Source organism: Aspergillus pseudotamarii, assembly GCF_009193445.1.
Source record: "Aspergillus pseudotamarii strain CBS 117625 unplaced genomic scaffold BDV38scaffold_55, whole genome shotgun sequence".
NCBI classification, from domain to species: domain Eukaryota; kingdom Fungi; phylum Ascomycota; class Eurotiomycetes; order Eurotiales; family Aspergillaceae; genus Aspergillus; species Aspergillus pseudotamarii.
The window spans coordinates 241135-260127 of record NW_022475069.1 but is presented as its reverse complement, the minus strand read 5'-3'; the positions used below and the strand labels follow the sequence as shown (position 1 = coordinate 260127).

General features: G+C 50.7%; 2 protein-coding genes across 2 annotated transcripts; both read right to left on the bottom strand.

Annotated features, from left to right (window-relative positions):
- Positions 1–762: 762 nt before the first annotated feature.
- Positions 763–2286, bottom strand: BDV38DRAFT_164460 (SMP-30/gluconolactonase/LRE family protein). Its single transcript, XM_032051845.1, has 4 exons — positions 2001–2286; positions 1756–1916; positions 1527–1682; positions 763–1458 (listed from the first exon to the last, which is right to left on the bottom strand). Exons 1-4 carry the CDS (start codon positions 2031–2033, stop codon positions 870–872), a joined length of 939 nt encoding a protein of 312 aa, XP_031910425.1. The 5' UTR covers positions 2034–2286; the 3' UTR covers positions 763–869.
- Positions 2287–6467: 4181 nt separating this feature from the next.
- Positions 6468–18940, bottom strand: BDV38DRAFT_164443 (uncharacterized protein). Its single transcript, XM_032051844.1, has one exon. It carries the CDS (start codon positions 18392–18394, stop codon positions 6554–6556), a length of 11841 nt encoding a protein of 3946 aa, XP_031910424.1. The 5' UTR covers positions 18395–18940; the 3' UTR covers positions 6468–6553.
- Positions 18941–18993: the final 53 nt, after the last annotated feature.

Genomic DNA, 18993 nt, shown 5'->3' with positions numbered 1-18993 from the left:
AAAAAAAAAAAAAAAACAAAAGAAGTCTTCTTTCATAGCCCTCAGCTTCACCTTATTGATCACTTTTACCTAGTCAGCCCATAAAATGGCACCTTGTCCGTTTTTGATGTACATATGGCCTTCCATCCAATCCCCACCGATAGTACGCTTAATCATCCGGAAACAATTGACAATAAATGTAAAATAAAGAGACAGACATTGGAGCTCCAGACATATGTAGTTTCGGATGTTCTATGGTCACAGAATAGACCTCTTCTTACGTTATACATATACGAGGATTTCTTCAGCTTGCTTTTCCCACTTTTAAAAGTACGTGCATGGCCTTTTACCCTTATTGGATGCCGTCTCGAGGCTGCGGTCACTCCCGCACCTAAAGTAAGCCCAATCTGCAGCCATCAGTCGTCATCCACATTCTTACACCCAACACAAACATCTTCATATTGGTCGTGAAGAACAAATGGACTACTGCAAGGGATTACTTCGGCGAATACTTCATATGCATCGGCGCCAAGAGTCCGGAAACCGCTCGACCAACGAATTGTCCAATAGTTCGACGGACAAACGTACTGGTCGCACAAGGACTCGATGACCTTCTGCGGCTGTTCGAATTTGCATATTTTCAATCCTCCAGGAAACAATCCGGGTTTCGGCTGTGAGAAAAAAAAAACTATATTCGAATCTCCCTTCCCAGAACACAAGGAGGTGTTTCACCTCGGCAAACACCATCTCTAGGTAAACGGGTTACTTCCTGATGAACGGTACGATGGTCCCACAGGCTGGCTCCTAATTGGTACTATCTGGTTGATCTTTCACCAGGGCTGTGTGGTCATTGCTTCGTCCTCCATAATACTAACTGTGCTATGCATACATCAGTTTTGGAATCGAAACTCATTCTTGGGCTTGCCCCTGATTCCCACGTTAACCTTATAGACTCGCCCTCCATACCGGATTGAGTTCGGGAACTGCTCATCATCAATATCATCCTTGGCGGTGGTGATGAGTAGTTCAGTTCCAACGAAGATCGGACAGGTGATGTTTCTCGTTGGAAGCAATACTTCTCCAATGACTTTCCCTTCCGGTGAGATACGGATGACTTTACCACCCCCGTAAATGGCGCTCCAGATACAGCCTTCTGCATCAATGGCAAAACCATCGGGTTCTTTTGGTTCTCCCAGGTCAAAGTGGACTCTACGGTTGCTGATCTCTCCGGTTTGGGCATCGAAGTCAAACGCGTAAATTTTGCCGGTGGGTGAGTCGGTCAGGTACATTGTATCGTCCGCATGGTTCCAACCAATCCCATTGGGAATAGTCAGACCTTCGACCATACGGTGCACGCTCATGTCGGGGTCCAGTCTGAAGAGGACGGCCTCGTTGACCGGGGACTGCACTTTGGGGTCATTCATTGAACCAGCCCAGAACCGCCCATGGCTGTCGACCGCACCATCGTTGAAACGCATTCTGTTTTGGGTGAATCCGCTTAGTCAGATTTCACGAACAGTAGCTGGGCAAACTTGGATTTCACTCACATGCGGGCTCTTTCTGGGTCCTTCTGGTCATCCCAAACCTTGGAGATGTACGAGAGCTGGCCCGTGGCGTGGTCGAGAAGAGCATACCCATGTTTTGCGGCTACGATTATCTGGCCGTTGTAGGCATCACCAGTATCTTTGATGTTAGCAGTTACCCTAATTTCCCGTTCCGCTGATCAGTTCAAGGTTGCCGGACAAGCTACAGCTGCAGGGGCGTCTATCCACGCACCCGATTGAAGCAGACGTGTCAATAGTCTTCAACGAGTCTGGGCCTTTGGCTAAGTCCACCACATAGAATTTCTGCTCCCAGATATCAACAAACCGGAACTCATTTCTGGGCTCATCATAGAACGGTCCCTCTAACAAGGTCCCTGCGATATCGATGTACGGCTAAAGTTTGAAAAGTGAGAATGAATCCAGTATTTACGGTTCTCCTACCCGTGGCAATACCGCGCAAGGTGTTCAGATTCCTACCTCAGAGACCGTCCATTTCTGGAATGATGACATGACGACAATCCGATTAATCAACCCAATTAACCCTGGAGGCTGTGCGTTGATTTCGGGATCTGAACGGTACCACACTGAAGGCGCTGGATCTGGACCCCGGACGAGGAAACGAGCCGACGGTAGATGGTTACTATCAATAACCTCGTAGGAACGTGGACTGTCTGGGCTGTGGGCTGTGACTGGTGAGAAGGCCAAAGGGGGGTGAGGATCGATTCAATAGTCTGACCAGATTCTTTGAGGGACTAACTTATCCAGTGTTGTGGCCGTGGGCGCCAAGACATTCACCCCACATGACTGATCGATGGGAATTCTTACTCTCACTAAGGTCAACTCCGTTTCTGATACGCATAATCATCCTATCAGCGGGTCGCCCACCCCGGTGAGCCTAGTATTGGTGCGAATGGTACTACTACTACGGATCCATCGCGCTGGATTTCATACACCGCTTTCTTTCGGCATAATGTCCGATGACGAGGTTTGTTTGCATCGAAGCGAAAGTACTTTTGACGAACTAGCCCCAGAAATTGCTCCTTCAGGAGTTGGTGGTTTTTTTTGGTATATGGTAAGGCATCACTGACGCAGTGGTCACCAAAGGGGAGAGGGACATGTGGGTAGACAAGGTATTAAAAAGAAAATTAGAAAATTGAATGATTGGGAGAAAAAGTACGCCCCGAGATCCTTAACGGTTCAGCAGGATAATTCCCCGGACCAATTGCTTCTCAAACTATTGGACTTCTGGTGGACATGATTATTGGGAAATCTGCACCGGGACACGTATCCACAAAATGGGGCTACCACCCGTCACGTTAATAAGCAATGCGAGACAACAAACGTGGTCATAGAACCTGGAAAGGGAGTAATACAAGAGCAAATCACTCAATCGATGCATTCGATTAATCAAAAACTGCCGCCTGGGATTTCCACCGTGCGCGCGTCTTGGGCGTTTTTCAAGGACCGTGGCCGCGGTGCGGCAAACTTCCCGTGTTACGCCTCATTTGTTCCAGACTAGGACCTCGGGTGGAGAAATCAGGAAACTGGGTCATATCGGCAAATAGGAACTCATCCGGCCTTTCCTCCTTGGAGCTATACAGTCTGGAAAAGAATTAGCTGCCGGGAGGTCTATCCCAAGCCTTAAGCAAGCTGCGTGACAGAATTGAGGTCGCCTTGCGACTGGAAGGCTCCACTTTCGTCCCTGGTGGTTCCCTGGTTGCAGACACGGCACGACGGATAGGGCCCCAAAGTCCCGGACTTTTGGCGCAGCTTGCCTTACCAGCTGGGGATTTTGGCGTACAGCCGTTAAATGACAGGTTTGCATCGCTTGCTGCATTGATCACCAGTTCTTTGTGCGTCTTCTAAGGCCTCTGCCACCGCGAAGCCCTCTTCCTGCATGGCTGACCTGCGGTCAGACATGCTCAGAAGTCCAGGGGTGCTTCCATTCCGTCCGTACAGAACCGATGAATGAAAGCGGCCCACTAGACTTCGTCCAATCCCTTCGATGGAGCTCTAGCATTGCGGCGAGACTATTCAATTCGGCAGTGGATAGGCTGTCTGTGCTACTAACGCTAGAAGTTCTAGCGAAGGCTGCGCAATATTCAGAGACACTGCCCTAATGCCGTTCGTTTAATGAAGGCGGTCTGGCAAATGCTCATGACGTGAAGTGTCGCTTATACTCCATACCTTGGTTTAGAACCGGCCGAAATGTCTCTGGGGTGATCGCCAAAATAGTGCTAAAGCTACTCCGTACACCAGAAAACGGCAACTTCAGTGAGATCTACGGTGCATCAAAGCCTACTTTTGGACAGAGTCGCTTCCAACTGTGACTGTCGGTCTGCCGTGCAGGAGGCTTGCCAACGGTCGTATTTGTCATATTGATAGATCGAAGGTATGATTCTATTTTTCTCCCCCCTTAATTTCCTCCGAGGTAGCAAATTCCAACAAGCGGAGTCGGGCCAGCTCAAACATGGATGCATTGTTGGGCCGTTGAGAGTACCTGTAGAGGCGAACGGGACGCTTGATATTTGATGTGATCCACCAACGAAAGGTACCTAGTACACGGGCCCAGTTACTAGATTGAGCAGCTCTGCGGAAAATGCGGTGTAAGCTCAGGTAGGACGCAGCAGCGTATCCATTCTTCTCCGTCCTGCCTCAAGAATTGGAATTCCACTGTCCGACCGTCGAGAACGGATCCCAACCCGTTACGTCGGTAGCAATAATCGAAAAAGTGTGTCGACTGATACCCATATGTTCTATAATGAAGCTTCGCAGTGATTCGATGCAGATGGAAATGGAATTTGAGTAGGCAGCCTCACATGATCAATTCTTCATGCAATGCAAGACACAATCCGTAACTTACATGATGGATGCATGATAGGTGATCTTGTACCGTACCGGTTCAGACGGTACCAGTACCTGTACCAGACGTACGGAATACCAGGCGTGCAAAAGCTCATGACCGGAATTCAATCCACTGAAATCCACTCTCAGGCCCTTATTTCTTTTTTTTTTTCCTATTTTTTTAAAATTATCATATATTATGTATTTTAGTTTTTGGGTAATAATTTTTTTTTTAATTTGTTTCCCCCTACTGCATGAAATCCGTTGCCAGATAAGAATGAGATCCCACACCCCCTCCCTTCCATGATCGAATCATTGCCATGAAGTCCGTCCACTGGTGTAGGCAAGATGGACCTCCACGGCAAATAAAGAAGCCAAAATCCCTACTACGCAAAAAGCAAATCCAAATAAGGATTGCTGCATGCTGCAGCTAAAAGAAAGCATCCCACTCCAAAGCTGCCACGACAGACACCTCAAGAAACCCAACCAACGGGCCAACCACACCGCAGCATCGAAATTCCAACGCTTGGCTTTTTGTCATTGGCGGGGTATTTTCTGTTTGCCGCGATTTTCCTCTCTTTTTCTCTGTCTCCGTTCTTCCTCTGAATGGATTCTTTCATCCATGTGGCTGTGGATTGGCTGGAGCTCCAGTAATTTCTCATTCCACTACCTCTCTTCGGTTTAGGTCCTTATTAGGTACCGAGGGAGAGTACTACCTGACTGACCTGTCCCTGTCCCTAGGAACAGAACGTTTGAGCGTGAGGTGGTAGTGATTGTTGTCGTGCATTTGGCTTAGGTGTGTATGCATTCGTTGGTTGAAGCGAGGTGGGTGTCCCTGATTGGGATTCCGACGTGTAGATGTTGAGTTGTTCGTCCTGTGTGTCTCGTTTTGACTTCCGTTTCCATGTATACCACGGTGGTTGTGAAGTAAGCTGGTCGTAAGTGGGTACCAAGTGATGTATGCTATGTTGTTTGCAGGAGATGGGTCGCAAATCAATCAAATTACGTTGCTGACCCTGCATTGCATTCGACCAGGTTGTGTGAGATCTATACTTGGGCATCCCGCATGTACAGTAAGTGCTCCGTACCTCCTCCCAACTCTCCATAATAAATATATCCTATCTTCTCTGTACAGAAGCAAATATCCAATTTATACCCCTTCTTACCAAAATATCCCCTCAACCCTCTCAGAATAAAAAATAAGTAAATAGAAAACCCTCCATATCCAAACTCTCAACCCCAAGGACGGAGTACTGTGCATTCAAAATGTACATCCCAAGATCGACATCGGGTACCAACACATCTCACGTGGCCACGTACTTAAAGTAAGAGCAAGTAACTAGCTCTATAACGAACGGTTCTTGTGCACTTGCCTAATAAGGGTACCACCGCTTTTGTAAAGATATCATAGAAGTAAATCAGTAAGCACTCTGGGAGTAACTACTCTAAATTACTTACTAAGTACTCTTTAAATATATATCTAGTACTCTGGCTGCTCCCGGAGTAATTAAACCGACTTCCAGTTTTCTCTTTAACTCATCCGGGAGTAGTTAATATGTTAACTACTGTTGACTGTAACTGATTATATAATAATATAATGGTCTAACGTTAACTATAAACTGTGTTATACTAAATTCTTAAAATTTATAGAAGTCTTACTACCACTATTATTAGTCTTTATAATAACCAGAGCCAAACAACTTAGCGCGAATACTATATATAATATTCTCTTTTCATAAACTTTTATCTTAGAGAATCAGAACTTTTTTTTGCTCTATTTATTCTATCAAAATACACTTTCTTCTATAATATTACTTATTTTACTATCTCTATACTTCTTCTATACTCTTTTTCTTCAAGATTGTAACGACGGGTATACTATATAGGTGACTCCAGGGCATTCTGGATCGTTGATCCAGAATCATTATGATCTTTTAGTCTTGTGGAATATCGGGCCCTGGCGATATCTCTTACAATATACCAGAAAACCATCTATAGATCCTGGTCTTTCATAACCAAGACAGGTTCTTCTGACTGCCGACTGCGCACCCTTCTTCATGTGCAATACTATAATACTAGTATAGTATAAATATTAGATGTTTTGGTAAGATAAGAAAACTAGGAAATAAGGGAGGACAAATAAGAAAACGCGGAATATCAAACAAAGAAGCCCAACTACAACACTCTTAGTCGCTTGGCATCCCTAGGAAGGGAAACGCCATCTCCTCGCCTCGCGACTCCATGGCCTCCAGGTAGCTGGCTACCAGGGGCTCGATTCCCAAAGTGCGGGCTCTCTGCACCCAATCTGCAAGCGCAAGGCGACCGAATACCCCACCATAAAGGTCCTGCATACGCTCCTGGATCTTGTCAACCGGCACCTTGACCCCACTGGAGTGATGGGTGAATGATGCAAGCAATGTGGCATGATCCCTGGTTACCTGCACACTCTGCAAAGCTTTCTTCACTATGTTGGCTGCCACAACTCCCACCTTCTCAAAATCAAAGAATCCTCTTACATTGGGAAACTGTGGTACGACTTTCATCAGCACAGAAAACCGCAGGATCGCATTCAAGGCATCCTCGCTGGGCGCTTGGTCGCCTGTCAGCGCACAAGGTCGGTGGATGCACACATCCAACCCCGTCGCCTCGGCAACATTCTCCAGATATCGCTCGCTGGCCCATTTCGACGCAGTAAAGCCATCGCTGCCAGTCTTGGGCGGCGGAAATGCCGATACTGACCCCGGAGGGAGCGCGACATCGCCGGAGAGTAACGCCACCCGGTTAGAAGAAACGTAGTGTAGGGGAACGCCTCTCGAGAGCGCCAGCTCGGTGAGGAAGCGAGTTGATCCTAGATTGGGCATTCGCAGCGAGAAGTAGTTGTTTAGGCAATGTCCATTTGCACCCGCATGGACCAAGGCGTCTACGGTCGACTTCAAAAAGTCGACTTCCCTGGTACTCAACCCTAGAGCAGAAACATTAAGGGATCCAGGGTAGATAACAATCTTATGGGATTTTGGGAGACTCTGACCGTGCTGCGCGTCTACTGCAAGACAATGGATTTTGCTGACGGTCGGCTGCTCGAGCAAGGCCTTCAAAATCTCCACCCCCAGAAACCCGGTCGATCCCGTGAGGGCGATGTGCAGATCAGTTGTTTTGGGCTCTCGCGACCGTTGGCCGCGTGCGAGGCCGCCGGGCACGCGTGTCTCCTCCTCCCAGTCGATTGTCTCGGAGAAGGGCTGGTTCTTCTTCTCGGCATCAATCAGAGTAGCCATCCGTCCCAACGTAGAACACCGGTACAGATCCTTGAGGGCGATGGATAAGCCGTATGTATTCTTGATCGCTGCCTGGAGTTTGGCCAGGAGAAGGGAGTTGCCGCCCGCCATGAAGAAGTCCGTTTGTGGATCAATTCGCCCGGTCTGAGTGGTCTGCGGCAGAACATCCTGCCAGACCAGGCGGAGCTCCCCCTCTGCAACACTTAGAGTCTCGGTGGGAAATGACGAGTCAGGCTGAGTAGGCAGAGGCTTATCCTGTAAAGCCTTCCGGTCGACCTTCCCATTCGGAGTGGTGGGAAGACGATCAAGTAACACTATAGCTGCCGGACACATGTATTGGGGTAGAGGCAAGGATTTCTTGAACGACTCGAGATCGCTATTCGTCACCTTTTGACCCCTGGCCGGTACTGCATGAGCGACAAGGAATTCTGGGTCCCCCCGTACCGACACCACCGTGTCTGAAAGCAGTCCGGCGGCGACTTGAAGCAGGCTGTTGGCCACCTCTTCGAGGTCGATCCGTAAGCCACGTAGCTTGATCTGCGTGTCACCATCGAGTCGGCCCATAAATATCAGGCCCCCGTCTGGCCCCAGCCTCCCACGGTCGCCAGTCTTGTACAACCTCGTCCAGCCCAGGCGCCTGTCTGCTGAAGATGCAAAAGGGTCATGGATAAACTTTTGCTTGTCAAGGTCTGGCAGGTTCCAGTACCCGAGGGCGACCCCGACACCACCAATGCATATTTCGCCAACGAAGCCCGGTGGGACGAGTTCCCCATTCTCACCTAAGATGTATATAGTCGAATTGGGAATCGGCCTTCCAACCGTCGGATATTCATTGGCTGCATCCCGGTGCAGGTCAAGCGTGTTGAATGAAGTAGCAGCGGAAATTTCCGTTGGTCCATAGCAATCAGTCACATTGGGACAGTTAGGAGACAAGCGCCGGAACTCACGCTTTAGTGGCTCTGTCACCGACTCACCACCGAGACAGGCATGTCGCCAGTCCCTGTATTGACGGAGGTAGTCACCGCCATGTTGAAGGAGCATCAGGTACTCAGACGGCGTCCCAATCATGAAAGTAACCTTCTCCTGAAGCATCAACTGTGCCGTCGCAACAGGGTCCCCCCGGACACTCTGCGGGACAACCACGACAGTGCCTCCATGAGCAAGGGCGTTTCCGATCTGGGCAATGGACATGTCGAAGCCCACTGAGCTCTGCTGCAGGACAATCTCTTGCCCCAAGGATAGGTGGTAACCTTTCGATGCTAGGTAGTTCATATAGCCTTTCTGAGGAAGTAAAATACCTTTCGGGATCCCGGTTGATCCACTACTGTAGAGCAAGAAAGCCGGATCGTCCGCAACTGGTTTGGGCATTGCAGTCGTGGTTACACGTGTTGGCGAATCGCCTAGATCAATTTTCCTGGATTCTTGTGGAGCGAGTCGGTCGACACTGCCTGATGACGTGCGGTCGCACAATATGACGCTCGGTCGACAGCTGTCCAGGATAGCTCTTCGCCGAGCTTCAGGTAAAGTTATATCAATAGGCACATACACACACCCAGCTGCAAGAGTCGCCAGCATCGCAGCTATCGTATGCCTCGAAGGCTGAATGCAGACAGCAACCCGTGCATTGGGCGGAGGGTTGCACCCCAATATGTCCTGTGTGATGTCGGCGACCTGCTGCTGTAGCTCTGCGTAACTCACAGGCCCCTTGCAGTCCTTCACGGCAATACTATTCGCGTCAGTTGCTGCACGCTGAGAAAATAGCTCGCTCATGGTTCGAGGCCAGCCAAATTCGAGGCGAGGCCCAAGCCCTACCCCCGGTTCGCTTTTGTCGTTAAGGAGACCGTCCTGTATTTGCATGAAGGTGTCCCCAGCGAAATTCTCTAGGAGACGAATATACATGTCGCATATCACGCCGGAAACCTCAGGGGCGTACAAGGCATCCCGAGAAGTAACCTGGAGGTAGCTCGTTCCACCAGGGCATTGGGTGACATTGAATACGACATCGTACGGACTTCGAGCTTCTATGCTGGAATGAAGTTCAAGTTGGCCGCCTCCAAATGGGACCTGAAGCATATCACCAACCCTGTAGTTGAACACAACCTGGAACAGCGGACTGTGGTCTAACGATCGCTGGATGTTGAGTTCACGAAGGACTACGTCAATAGGCACTCCAGAATGCTCCATTGCGGACAGGGCCTTCTTCGATGCCCGCCGGAGTACTTCAGTAAATGAGTCGGTCGGTTTGACGCGAAGGCGCAAGGGCACCAAATTTAGGAAGAATCCAACCGTCTCAGCGAACTTTCTATTGGTCCGATTGGCATCCGTCACTCCTATACAAAGATCGCCAGTATTCGTCAATTCGTACAACAGGACCTGAGCAACTGCAAGGTGGAAGTGAAAGGGCGTCACTCTCAGTCTCTGGCTGGCGGCCTTGGCACTCGCCAGAATATCGAAAGGCAGTTCACGTGTCGCCGTCGTGCTTTGGAAGCTCTGCATGTCTTGTCGAACTTTAGAGCTAGAAAATGGCAGAAGTGGTAAAGTCTCTGGAACGGGCGAGAGCTCCTCCCTCCAAAATTCTAACTGAGCATCATACTCCCCATTTTTAGTCTCCTGGGCCTCTACCAAAGCAAGATCCAGAGCTTGTGGCCCTCCAGGTGGCAGTGCTAGTTGCTGGTAGGACATGCTAAGATCGCGAAGATAAACATGCCAGCTAAACCCATCCAGGACGATATGATGATATGCAATAATCAAGGACTGTACCTTGGTAGGGAATGTCAACAGAGTGACCTTGAACACATCGCCTCTTACAAGGTCCCAGTGTCTGCTCTGCATCTCCAGGAAAATAGCGTTCGCAGCGTTGCCGTCGTGTACCTTGACGTGCTGAAAAATGTCTCCAGACGCTTCAATCACTCCTTGAAGAGGCTCTTGGGTATCCAGGTGGGCAAAGTAAACAGAATGGAGTGCATCGTGTCGGTTAACTGTAGCAGTCACAGCCGCTGCCAGTCTATCTACGTCTAGATAGCCTTTGACATCGAAACGAACAACAATATTCAAAGCAGTGGGGTCTTTAACTAGTTGTTGCTGGAACCATAGACGAGATTGTGCGTAGGACATAGGACCCGACCGAGAAAGCTTATCCACTTTTGTCTCAAAGTACTCATCTATGCTTGTCGGAGTCCTGGTGCCAGAACCAGATGAGGTACTGTCGCCCGACTTCCGTTGCGACCCTGAATCTGAGGAGTTGTCATTGTCCTGATCTGGGGGCAGAAGACCGGCCCTCGACGTAGATTGTACCTCTTCTCTGACTGTCTTGGGTGGTGATGCCGTTGCCTGTTTGATCTTTGAAGCGGCGCTGGGCTTTCCTTGGAATACGCTTGGGCTCATCTGCGCGAACTTTTGAATCGCCTCCGCACAAATCTCAACAACTGTATCTCCGCTAAGAACCTTCAGCACTGGAATGTCAACATAAAGCTTGGTGAGGAACCATTGTCTGATCTCGACTGCAAGTAGAGAATCAACTCCAATGTCTAGCAATGGCACATTGACGTTAATGCTGTTGGTGGCAAGAGACAGCATGGCCTCTAACTTGGCCACGAAGCATCGCAGGAGGGCATCTGTGCCTTCCTCGGCAGAGCTGGCGCTGCTCACCTGGTCCCTGATATTAGCTGACGTCGAGCTGGATTGCTCACTGTCTTGCGAGCTTGTTTCTGTACCGGGTCGAAGATGCGAGAAGATCGGGTTGTTGTACCAAGGTGGCTTCTTCAGGGACGCGGAAAGATCATGAACTGGCTCAACGCCCATGATAATGTCAGGACATAATCCGGAGTCCACAGGGCTTGCCATGACCGCCTCGGCAAATAGCTTATGAATGTCCGACTCTGATAGAGGTGTGTAGAATAGGTTCACAAGATGGTCTATCAACGATTGTCCAGCCCGAGCAACGTAACCCACATCCACTACGAGACCAATGTCGATCACCGAAGCAGCCAAACCACGCGATCTCCTTTGAGAGACGAGGCTTGTCATGAACATGTTGGCGGCATGGTAATTGCACTGCCCGCCGTTTCCTACCACACTAGCGAGTGAAGAGAAAAGTATAAAGAAGTCAAGTTGCGCGGTGGAGAAGAGCTCGTCCAAGTAGATCGAACCATCTACTTTAGGTCTCAACACCTTGTTCATATCTTCTGCCTTCATGTTCATGAAAAGTTTATCAGAGAGAACCATCGCGCCATTGCAAACTCCAGCAATGGGGGGCATCGTTCTCACGATCTCTTGATGAACAGAGTGCATTGCCTTACGATCAGTGACATCCATAGGGTATACTTTGACGTTTCCGTTCGTAGATTGAATTTCGTCAAGCCACTGTGCATCAACCTTGCCACTGCGGCTGGTTATGACAATGTGTCGGGCACCATGAACAATCATCCAACGGCAAATGGATAGACCAAGCTCAGAGTTGAGGCCGATCATCCAATAGGTCTTATCAGATGAGAACAACCCTGTGCAGTCTAGTGGAGCTACCGTAGCTAAGACCGCATTGTTACATTCGAAATTGACGATGTTAGGATAGGAAAGCAGAGAAGAGGATTGACCCGCGCTGTCTCCAACTGGGAGTATCGAGGCCGAAAACTGCTGTGTGGAAGGCAACTCAGCCAGCAGTGACTCGGAATACGCCTGCTCGATGATACTGCGGAAGGTACTAGGTGTGCGCGTTAAGTATTCCACGACGCAAGACGCGACAGGGACTAGTTGCCCAATCGTGGGAGGCACGGCCCAATGCGGACAATCGTTCGAGCAATCTATGAGCGCTGCGGTATCACCGGGAAGTACATCTCTTGCTATGTTATGCGATACACGGGGATGAATATAAGTCCAGCCTTTCTGAAGTGTACCATGCCTGGATGTGATGAAGTAAGGTTGCTCTTGCACCCAGGACGGACTCGATACGATTGCCTCAGCAAGGGCCTCTGTCGGCTCGTACAGCATAACGGATCCTGAGCGTGGTGAGGCAAAAGATAGTGCGGCTGCAAGAACCTGTCCAGCAATGGAATAAAGCAACGCTGGGTCACACTGCGTACGTTGCGGGAGGAACCAAGCATCTGTCGACGGGATGTCCATCAGAGACCCCAGCTTGGAGGTAATGGCTACTGCAGTCCTTCCATTATCGGCTTCAACTCCCATGCAAAGGAAGAATGACACTAGCCGACTACTGACCAATCGAGTTGCGAGGACGGTCCTGAGACGCACCGTAGCTTTAGATGTGCCCGTTACGCGTTTGCCTTCACGGATAATGATACGGCCATCGAAGTACTCAAGCTCAACTGGCTGCTTGGAAGCGTCCAGCGGTTTCATTATTTGACGGCGTGCAGCGTTGTACCGGTCGTTGAGTGCTTCGTACGGGATAATACGAGGTATCTGCCATTCCTCGCCGTCGAACGACAGCTCCGGTTCAATTTTCCATTGCACATCCTCCTGTAAATATTCTGGCGAGTTTGCCAGGGAAAGCTGGAGGAACTTGATCACAACCTGATCCGCCCCGATCGAGACGCCGGATCTAATATCGAGGAACTGAATATTGATATCGGGAAGCTCAAACTGTAGTGTTCTGCCAAGCCCAGATATCATATTCGCATGTGGATGGTCTGTAAGCCGGTCTCTTGTGAGCCACAGCACGTTGGTCGCACTACCCAGGACTGCTTGAAGCTTGGAAAGTCGGATATCAGTCAATGCCTCGGAAAGAAGAGGCTTATCCAGCTCTGAGAGACAGATAACTGATCGAGTACCCTCGAGAGGAACCGCCAAATGGTCAACGCTGGGCGCATGTTCGATGTTCCTACGGAAAGGCTTTAGCAGCTTCCGAATTCCGGTCACCAGCTTTGCGACAGGGAGTGTGCCTCCTCCGAGGATGAGAATTGGATCCGGGATAGGGACATCGCCAACTCTAGGTAATGGGTCGCGGAACAATTCAAGCTTGTCATCGATGGCCTGACTGACAAAGGCGGAGCATGAATGCTTACCATCGATTGGCAAATCAGAAACGGTTGCCTCGATCCCGGAAAAGCCCGTCATTTGCAGCAGGCCCTCCCACTGGACAGCAGGAATGCCCGGACCGTCCGTTCGGCCATCGTCCACGCCCAACCACCAGCCCGGAAAGCCACCCATAACATACATGAGTTGCAGCGTCTCACCCGTTACCTCGACTATGAGCAGGTAGCCTCCAGGACGAAGGAGGGACCTGACATGACCCATTGTTTCATGTAGATGGGACGTCGCGTGCAGAACATTAGCGGCAACTACCAAGTCATAGCTGTGCCGTTCAAGCCCCTGTTCAACAGTGTCCCTTTCGATGTCCAAGGTTTGAAATCGCATCTGTTGCCTATGAAGTACGAATTTTTCCTGGGTTTGTGCGAAGAATCCGGGAGAGATGTCGGTGTATGTGTATGAGTCAAATTTGTCTCCAATGGTGTCTAGGATGGCTTTCGTTGTGGCACCAGTACCTGCACCAATCTCCAGGATCTTCATACGAGGGTTCTTGTGTATCATGGCCTTGACAGTCTTTGCAACATACAGGTTAAGGGGCACAAATAGTCGACCATCTGTGTAGAATCGATTGAGGAGGTTGTCCCGCATCATAACTTCCAAGAGTGACGTACGGCCCCGTATCACGCCGGGAAGACACTGACCAATTGCATGCATCATTTCCAGATCTATTGAAGACTCAAATGAACGACGAAGCGAATTTATATCATTCCAGGAGTCCCCTAGCCATTCGCTTTGGATGCTTTTGTGTACACCGCCCTTAATCTGCTCGATAGCCTTCTGAAACGCGGTACGCAGGTGTCGAAACTGAGGCTCGGATTGCTCGATCTCACAGGGGGTTAACTCGGCGAAGGCACGCTGCAGGAAGAAGAGCGACGTACGCTCCATTGCATCGCAGAGCTCGAATTGATCTTTGTTCGCCCATTCGACTGCACGTGACGAGAATCCATGGGCAATGTCGGCACCCCAAACGACCTTGGAGAATAGCAGTCGATCATTCGGCGCCTTAGCCTCTGTGAACGATTGGAGACGAACACCTTCAATAAGGATGCTTGGAGTGGCATCTGGAGACAATAGATACACGTCACCCTTCATAGTGCTCGAGGAAGATTCCGTTATGAACGTATCTATCTCGATCGTCAGAGCGCCATCCGTGCCATAGAGGCTAATATTTGGGTTGAAGGACAACCGGTCAATTGCCACGGGCAGGTAGGTCGCCCAGAGCTCATGGCTCACGGGGGAGGCGAATGCCACAAATATGGAATGCAATCCAACATCCATCACGGCGGGATGAACAACGTATTCCTGACCCAGCTCTCCCAGCGACCAGGAGGCACTCCCAGTGGCATAAGACTGGGATCTCTGGAATGAACTTTGAGGCTTGAACAGGCCATGGTAGTTGAGCCCGAGACTAGACAGCTTGCGGTAGAACATCTCGCGATCGAGCGGTGATAGGTTTGCCCGTTTCTTTGGCCGCGATGGAAGATCTGAAGCGGAGCCCTCACCCTTATAAAGAATGAGACGTCCGGTGCTCGTCTTGGTCAGGTCCTTCCACTCATCAGAGCAGGTATAGCAGTCGAAGTCCCATTTGGAGTCGCCAGTTTGCTTGAGACTAAACACAATTTCCACCCCAGGATGTTCTTGTTCGAGAACGACTGCTTGGAGGACATGGAAATCCTCAATATCGACAAGCCTGATTGGGTGACCTTTCGTTGCAATTGTAGATGCTTCCAAAGCCATTGCAATGTACCCCATCGCTGGGAATAGGGCTTGGCCTTGAAACTCGTGTCCGCGGATCCATTCCAACTCCGACAACCGCAGAACATTTCGCCAGCGCATCTCACTGTCTGAGTCACCTGGGGCCCGCCTACCCAGAAGTTCGTGCAACGGTGAATGCCGCAGGCGGAATTGTCTAGAAATACGAGACTCCTTCCAGTAGGCTTTGTCATGCTGCCACGGATACGACGGGAGGTCTTTGAGGATAGCTGGAGCTCGATCGGCCTCCTTGAAGAATGCCTCGCGGTAGGAAGCAAAGTCAATGTGGTAGTCAGTAAGATGAGACCACACGTAGCCAATTGCCCCTGAGAATGCCTCGACCTCGTTTGTGGCACGACGCATTATGCCGGCGTAGGGAAGTGACGTGCCAAGAGCCGACTTCAATGCCTGGGTGGCGGGCCCTTTCAACGCGGGATGAGGACCCAGCTCAAGCACCATGTCAAAGGGGCCTCCGGCCCAGAGTGAACATTCCACGGCTTGAGAAAACAGGACGGGCTTGACCATGTTGTCTACCCAATACTGGCCGTTCAAACTAGTAAAATCCCCTTTTTCAAGAATCTCAATATCACCACGCACGCTTGATACCCATACGCAGCCCGGACGTGGCAAACTTGGCTTAATCTTGCATGCCTCCAAGGACTTGAGGTAGGCATCTGCGCAAGAAAGCATATGATGGGAATGGTAGGCCGTGTCGACTTGCAGCTGCCGTGCGAAGACCTTCCGCTCATCTAGAAAACCCTTTGCCCGGACAATTGCACCTCTATCTCCCGACAAGGTGATACTGGAGGGCGAATTGCTGGCGGCCAAACACACTTTCCCATACAGGCCACACTCTGCAATGAAGGACATTGCGCCTTCCATGGAGAGGCCTACGGCCATCATGGCACCAGGCTGTCCATCTGGCCCCTGCGCGAGCTTGGCGTATAGACCCCTGTAGTAGGCAATCCGGATGGCATCTTTCGCGGACAGGATTCCGGCGGCATAGGTTGCAGCGATTTCGCCGGACGAATGGCCAACCACTGCATCAAAGGTAATGGCCGCGGCGGAGCACAGATCCACTAAGGCTATTTGCAAGGCCGTGCAGAGTGGCTGCGAGAACGCCGCCTGCCCGATACGCGACTCCTTGTCGTCGGCCAAAAGTTCCTGCATCAGCGACCAGGATGGTGGGTCTGGCGACGTGACCAGGGACTCTTCGCAGGTTTCGATGGATACTCGGAAAAGGGGGCAGCTGCGGATCAACGCCTTGCCCATGGTTGCCCATTGCGCACCCTGGCCGGTGAAGATCCCCAAGAGCCCAGGAGTGTCGGAGGATGCAAGTGCCCTTGTGCCAATGTCGGAGCCCTCCGAGGAGATCAGGGCTTGACCCATGTACTTGAGAAGCGCTTCGCGGTTAGATCCTGAGAAAAAAGCTCTGACAGGAAACCTCGATCGACGATCTTCAAGAGCCCTTGCCAGCCCTTCGAGATCCAAGGAAGGGTTCGCGCTGAGGTAGTCAAAGTACTCTTTGATCATGGCCCTCAATGTTGTTTGGGTATTTCCAGAGAATAGCAATGGACCGACGAAGGAGTCTAACCTTGCCTGCTGGCGGCCGCCGTTAAGGCCCTCGCCCCCCCTGTGATACCCTTCGAGGATGACATGGGCGTTGGTCCCGCCAAATCCAAAGCTATTGACACTCGCACGCAAGGTGGTCGACTCAGGCCACGGGATTGGCTGTTTCGGAATCTGAATCTTGCCGTAGAATGGTTTGACTGAAGGACTCAGGTCCTTGAAATGCATGTTAGGGGGGATGATGCGGTTCTGCAGAGCCAGACTGGCTTTGAGAACGCCTGCAAGGCCAGCACAGCCTTCTAGATGGCCAATAATTGTCTTAATGGAGCCAGCATACACAGGTCGCTCATTGTCTCTCTTGGACGACGGGGGAAAAAAGGCGTCATGGACCGCCCGCGCCTCGACCGGGTCTCCGGCAGCAGTCCCGGTTCCGTGGCATTCGACGAACTGTGGTCGATCCACAGACGGGTCGAGTCCGGCCCGTCGATATGTGTCGCGGATCAACTCAGTCTGGGCGACCGAGCTCGGCATGGTGATGCCTTTCGTTCGACCATCAGAATTGACACCGGTTCCTCTGATGATACATTCGATCTCATCTCCATCCCTCAAGGCCGCCGACAGGGGCTTGAGATACACGGCCGCGAACCCTTCGCCACGAGCATAACCGTTGGCATCCTTATCCCACATCCGTGATCGCGCCTCTGGGGAGAGCATGTGCAGATTCGATTCGGCAATATACATGGTGGGATCTAGAAGCAGGTTTGCACCAGCTACAATGGAGGCCGAGGCCTCCCTGTTTTGGAGCGAAAGAACGGCCTGGTGCAAGGCAACGAGTGAGCTAGAGCAGGCTGTATCAATCGTCATAGATGCTCCTTTCAAGTCAAAAAAGTACGAAATTCGGTTTGATATAATACTTCTCGCGGTTCCAGTCGCGTTATACCGAGCCATAGTCTCCGTGTCCCGCAGCTGGATGTCGTAGTAATCGGCGTTCATCACGCCGACAAAAACTGATGTTTTGGTCCCTTGGATGCCGTCCAGGCTGCAGCCGCCACGCTCCAGCGCTTCATAGACCGTTTCGAGAAGGATCCGATGTTGCGGATCCATGGCCTGCGCTTCAAGGCCATTGAGATTGAAAAATGCCGCATCAAATACATTCGGATCCTCAGTCAAAAGGTACGATTTGTTGGTCACATTAGTAGAACCATGGTGCTCTCCATCTGTGTGGTAGAAGTTGGATAGCCGGAGACGGCTTGGTGGGAAGTCCATCAAAACATCCCTTGGAGAACGGAGAAGGTCCCAAAGCTTGGATGGAGAGTTGGCTCCCCCAGGGAATCGGCATGCAGAACCGACAATGGCAATTGGCTCCACGCGAACATCAGCAAGGCTGCCCATCTTTGCTGCCAGGGTTTGATGTCGAGAAGATGAGAGCGGTGGGATGATGTCTCTCCGATTGGACTCCCGCTGGTACAGCTTGATGAAGAGGGATCGTCAAAGAAAGGCTTGCTCCCTAGCTTCACCCGTACGAAAACGTTGCAGGACAGTGTCACCACAACTACATAGAGGCCTGATAGAACGACGCGCTTTCCATTGGACTCGACTGTATTACTGCTTGTCGCTTTCCTTCGCAGCTAGGACAATAACTTAATAAGACAGCCCATGTTCGCGAACGAACACGGACGAGTGAGCCAAAACCGATGACCATCCTTTGGAAGCGGAAAGGAGTATCGGAGATAAGATGTTGAGACGGATATGACTACCAGACCGGCCGGGGTAGGCCCTGCGAAGGAATAGCGGACCGGGCGCCTTGTGGCTTACATGAACCCGCGCTTACTACGCACAGTTGCGGCCGAGACGGACAATACACCCCCCAGGATGACGGGAGGCGGTGCTCGGGCAGTACTCTGTAGTTAGAGTGCCATAACGTAATCTAAACTAGGACGGTTCGGTTAGGGTACAAGAATTATTCACCGACCTACTAGTCGATATAGGTT

What these genes read in the sequence shown, in the direction of transcription:
- BDV38DRAFT_164460 (XM_032051845.1), bottom strand. Translation starts at nt 2,033, where the DNA reads ATGTCATCATTCCAGAAATGGACGGTCTCTGAG. An exon ending in GACACGTCTGCTTCAATCGG is followed by an intron (nt 1,683 to 1,755) that starts GTGCGTGGATAG and finishes ACGGGAAATTAG; the next exon opens with GGTAACTGCTAACATCAAAG. An exon ending in GACCCAGAAAGAGCCCGCAT is followed by an intron (nt 1,459 to 1,526) that starts GTGAGTGAAATC and finishes CACCCAAAACAG; the next exon opens with AATGCGTTTCAACGATGGTG.
- BDV38DRAFT_164443 (XM_032051844.1), bottom strand. Translation starts at nt 18,394, where the DNA reads ATGGGCAGCCTTGCTGATGTTCGCGTGGAGCCAATTGCCATTGTCGGT.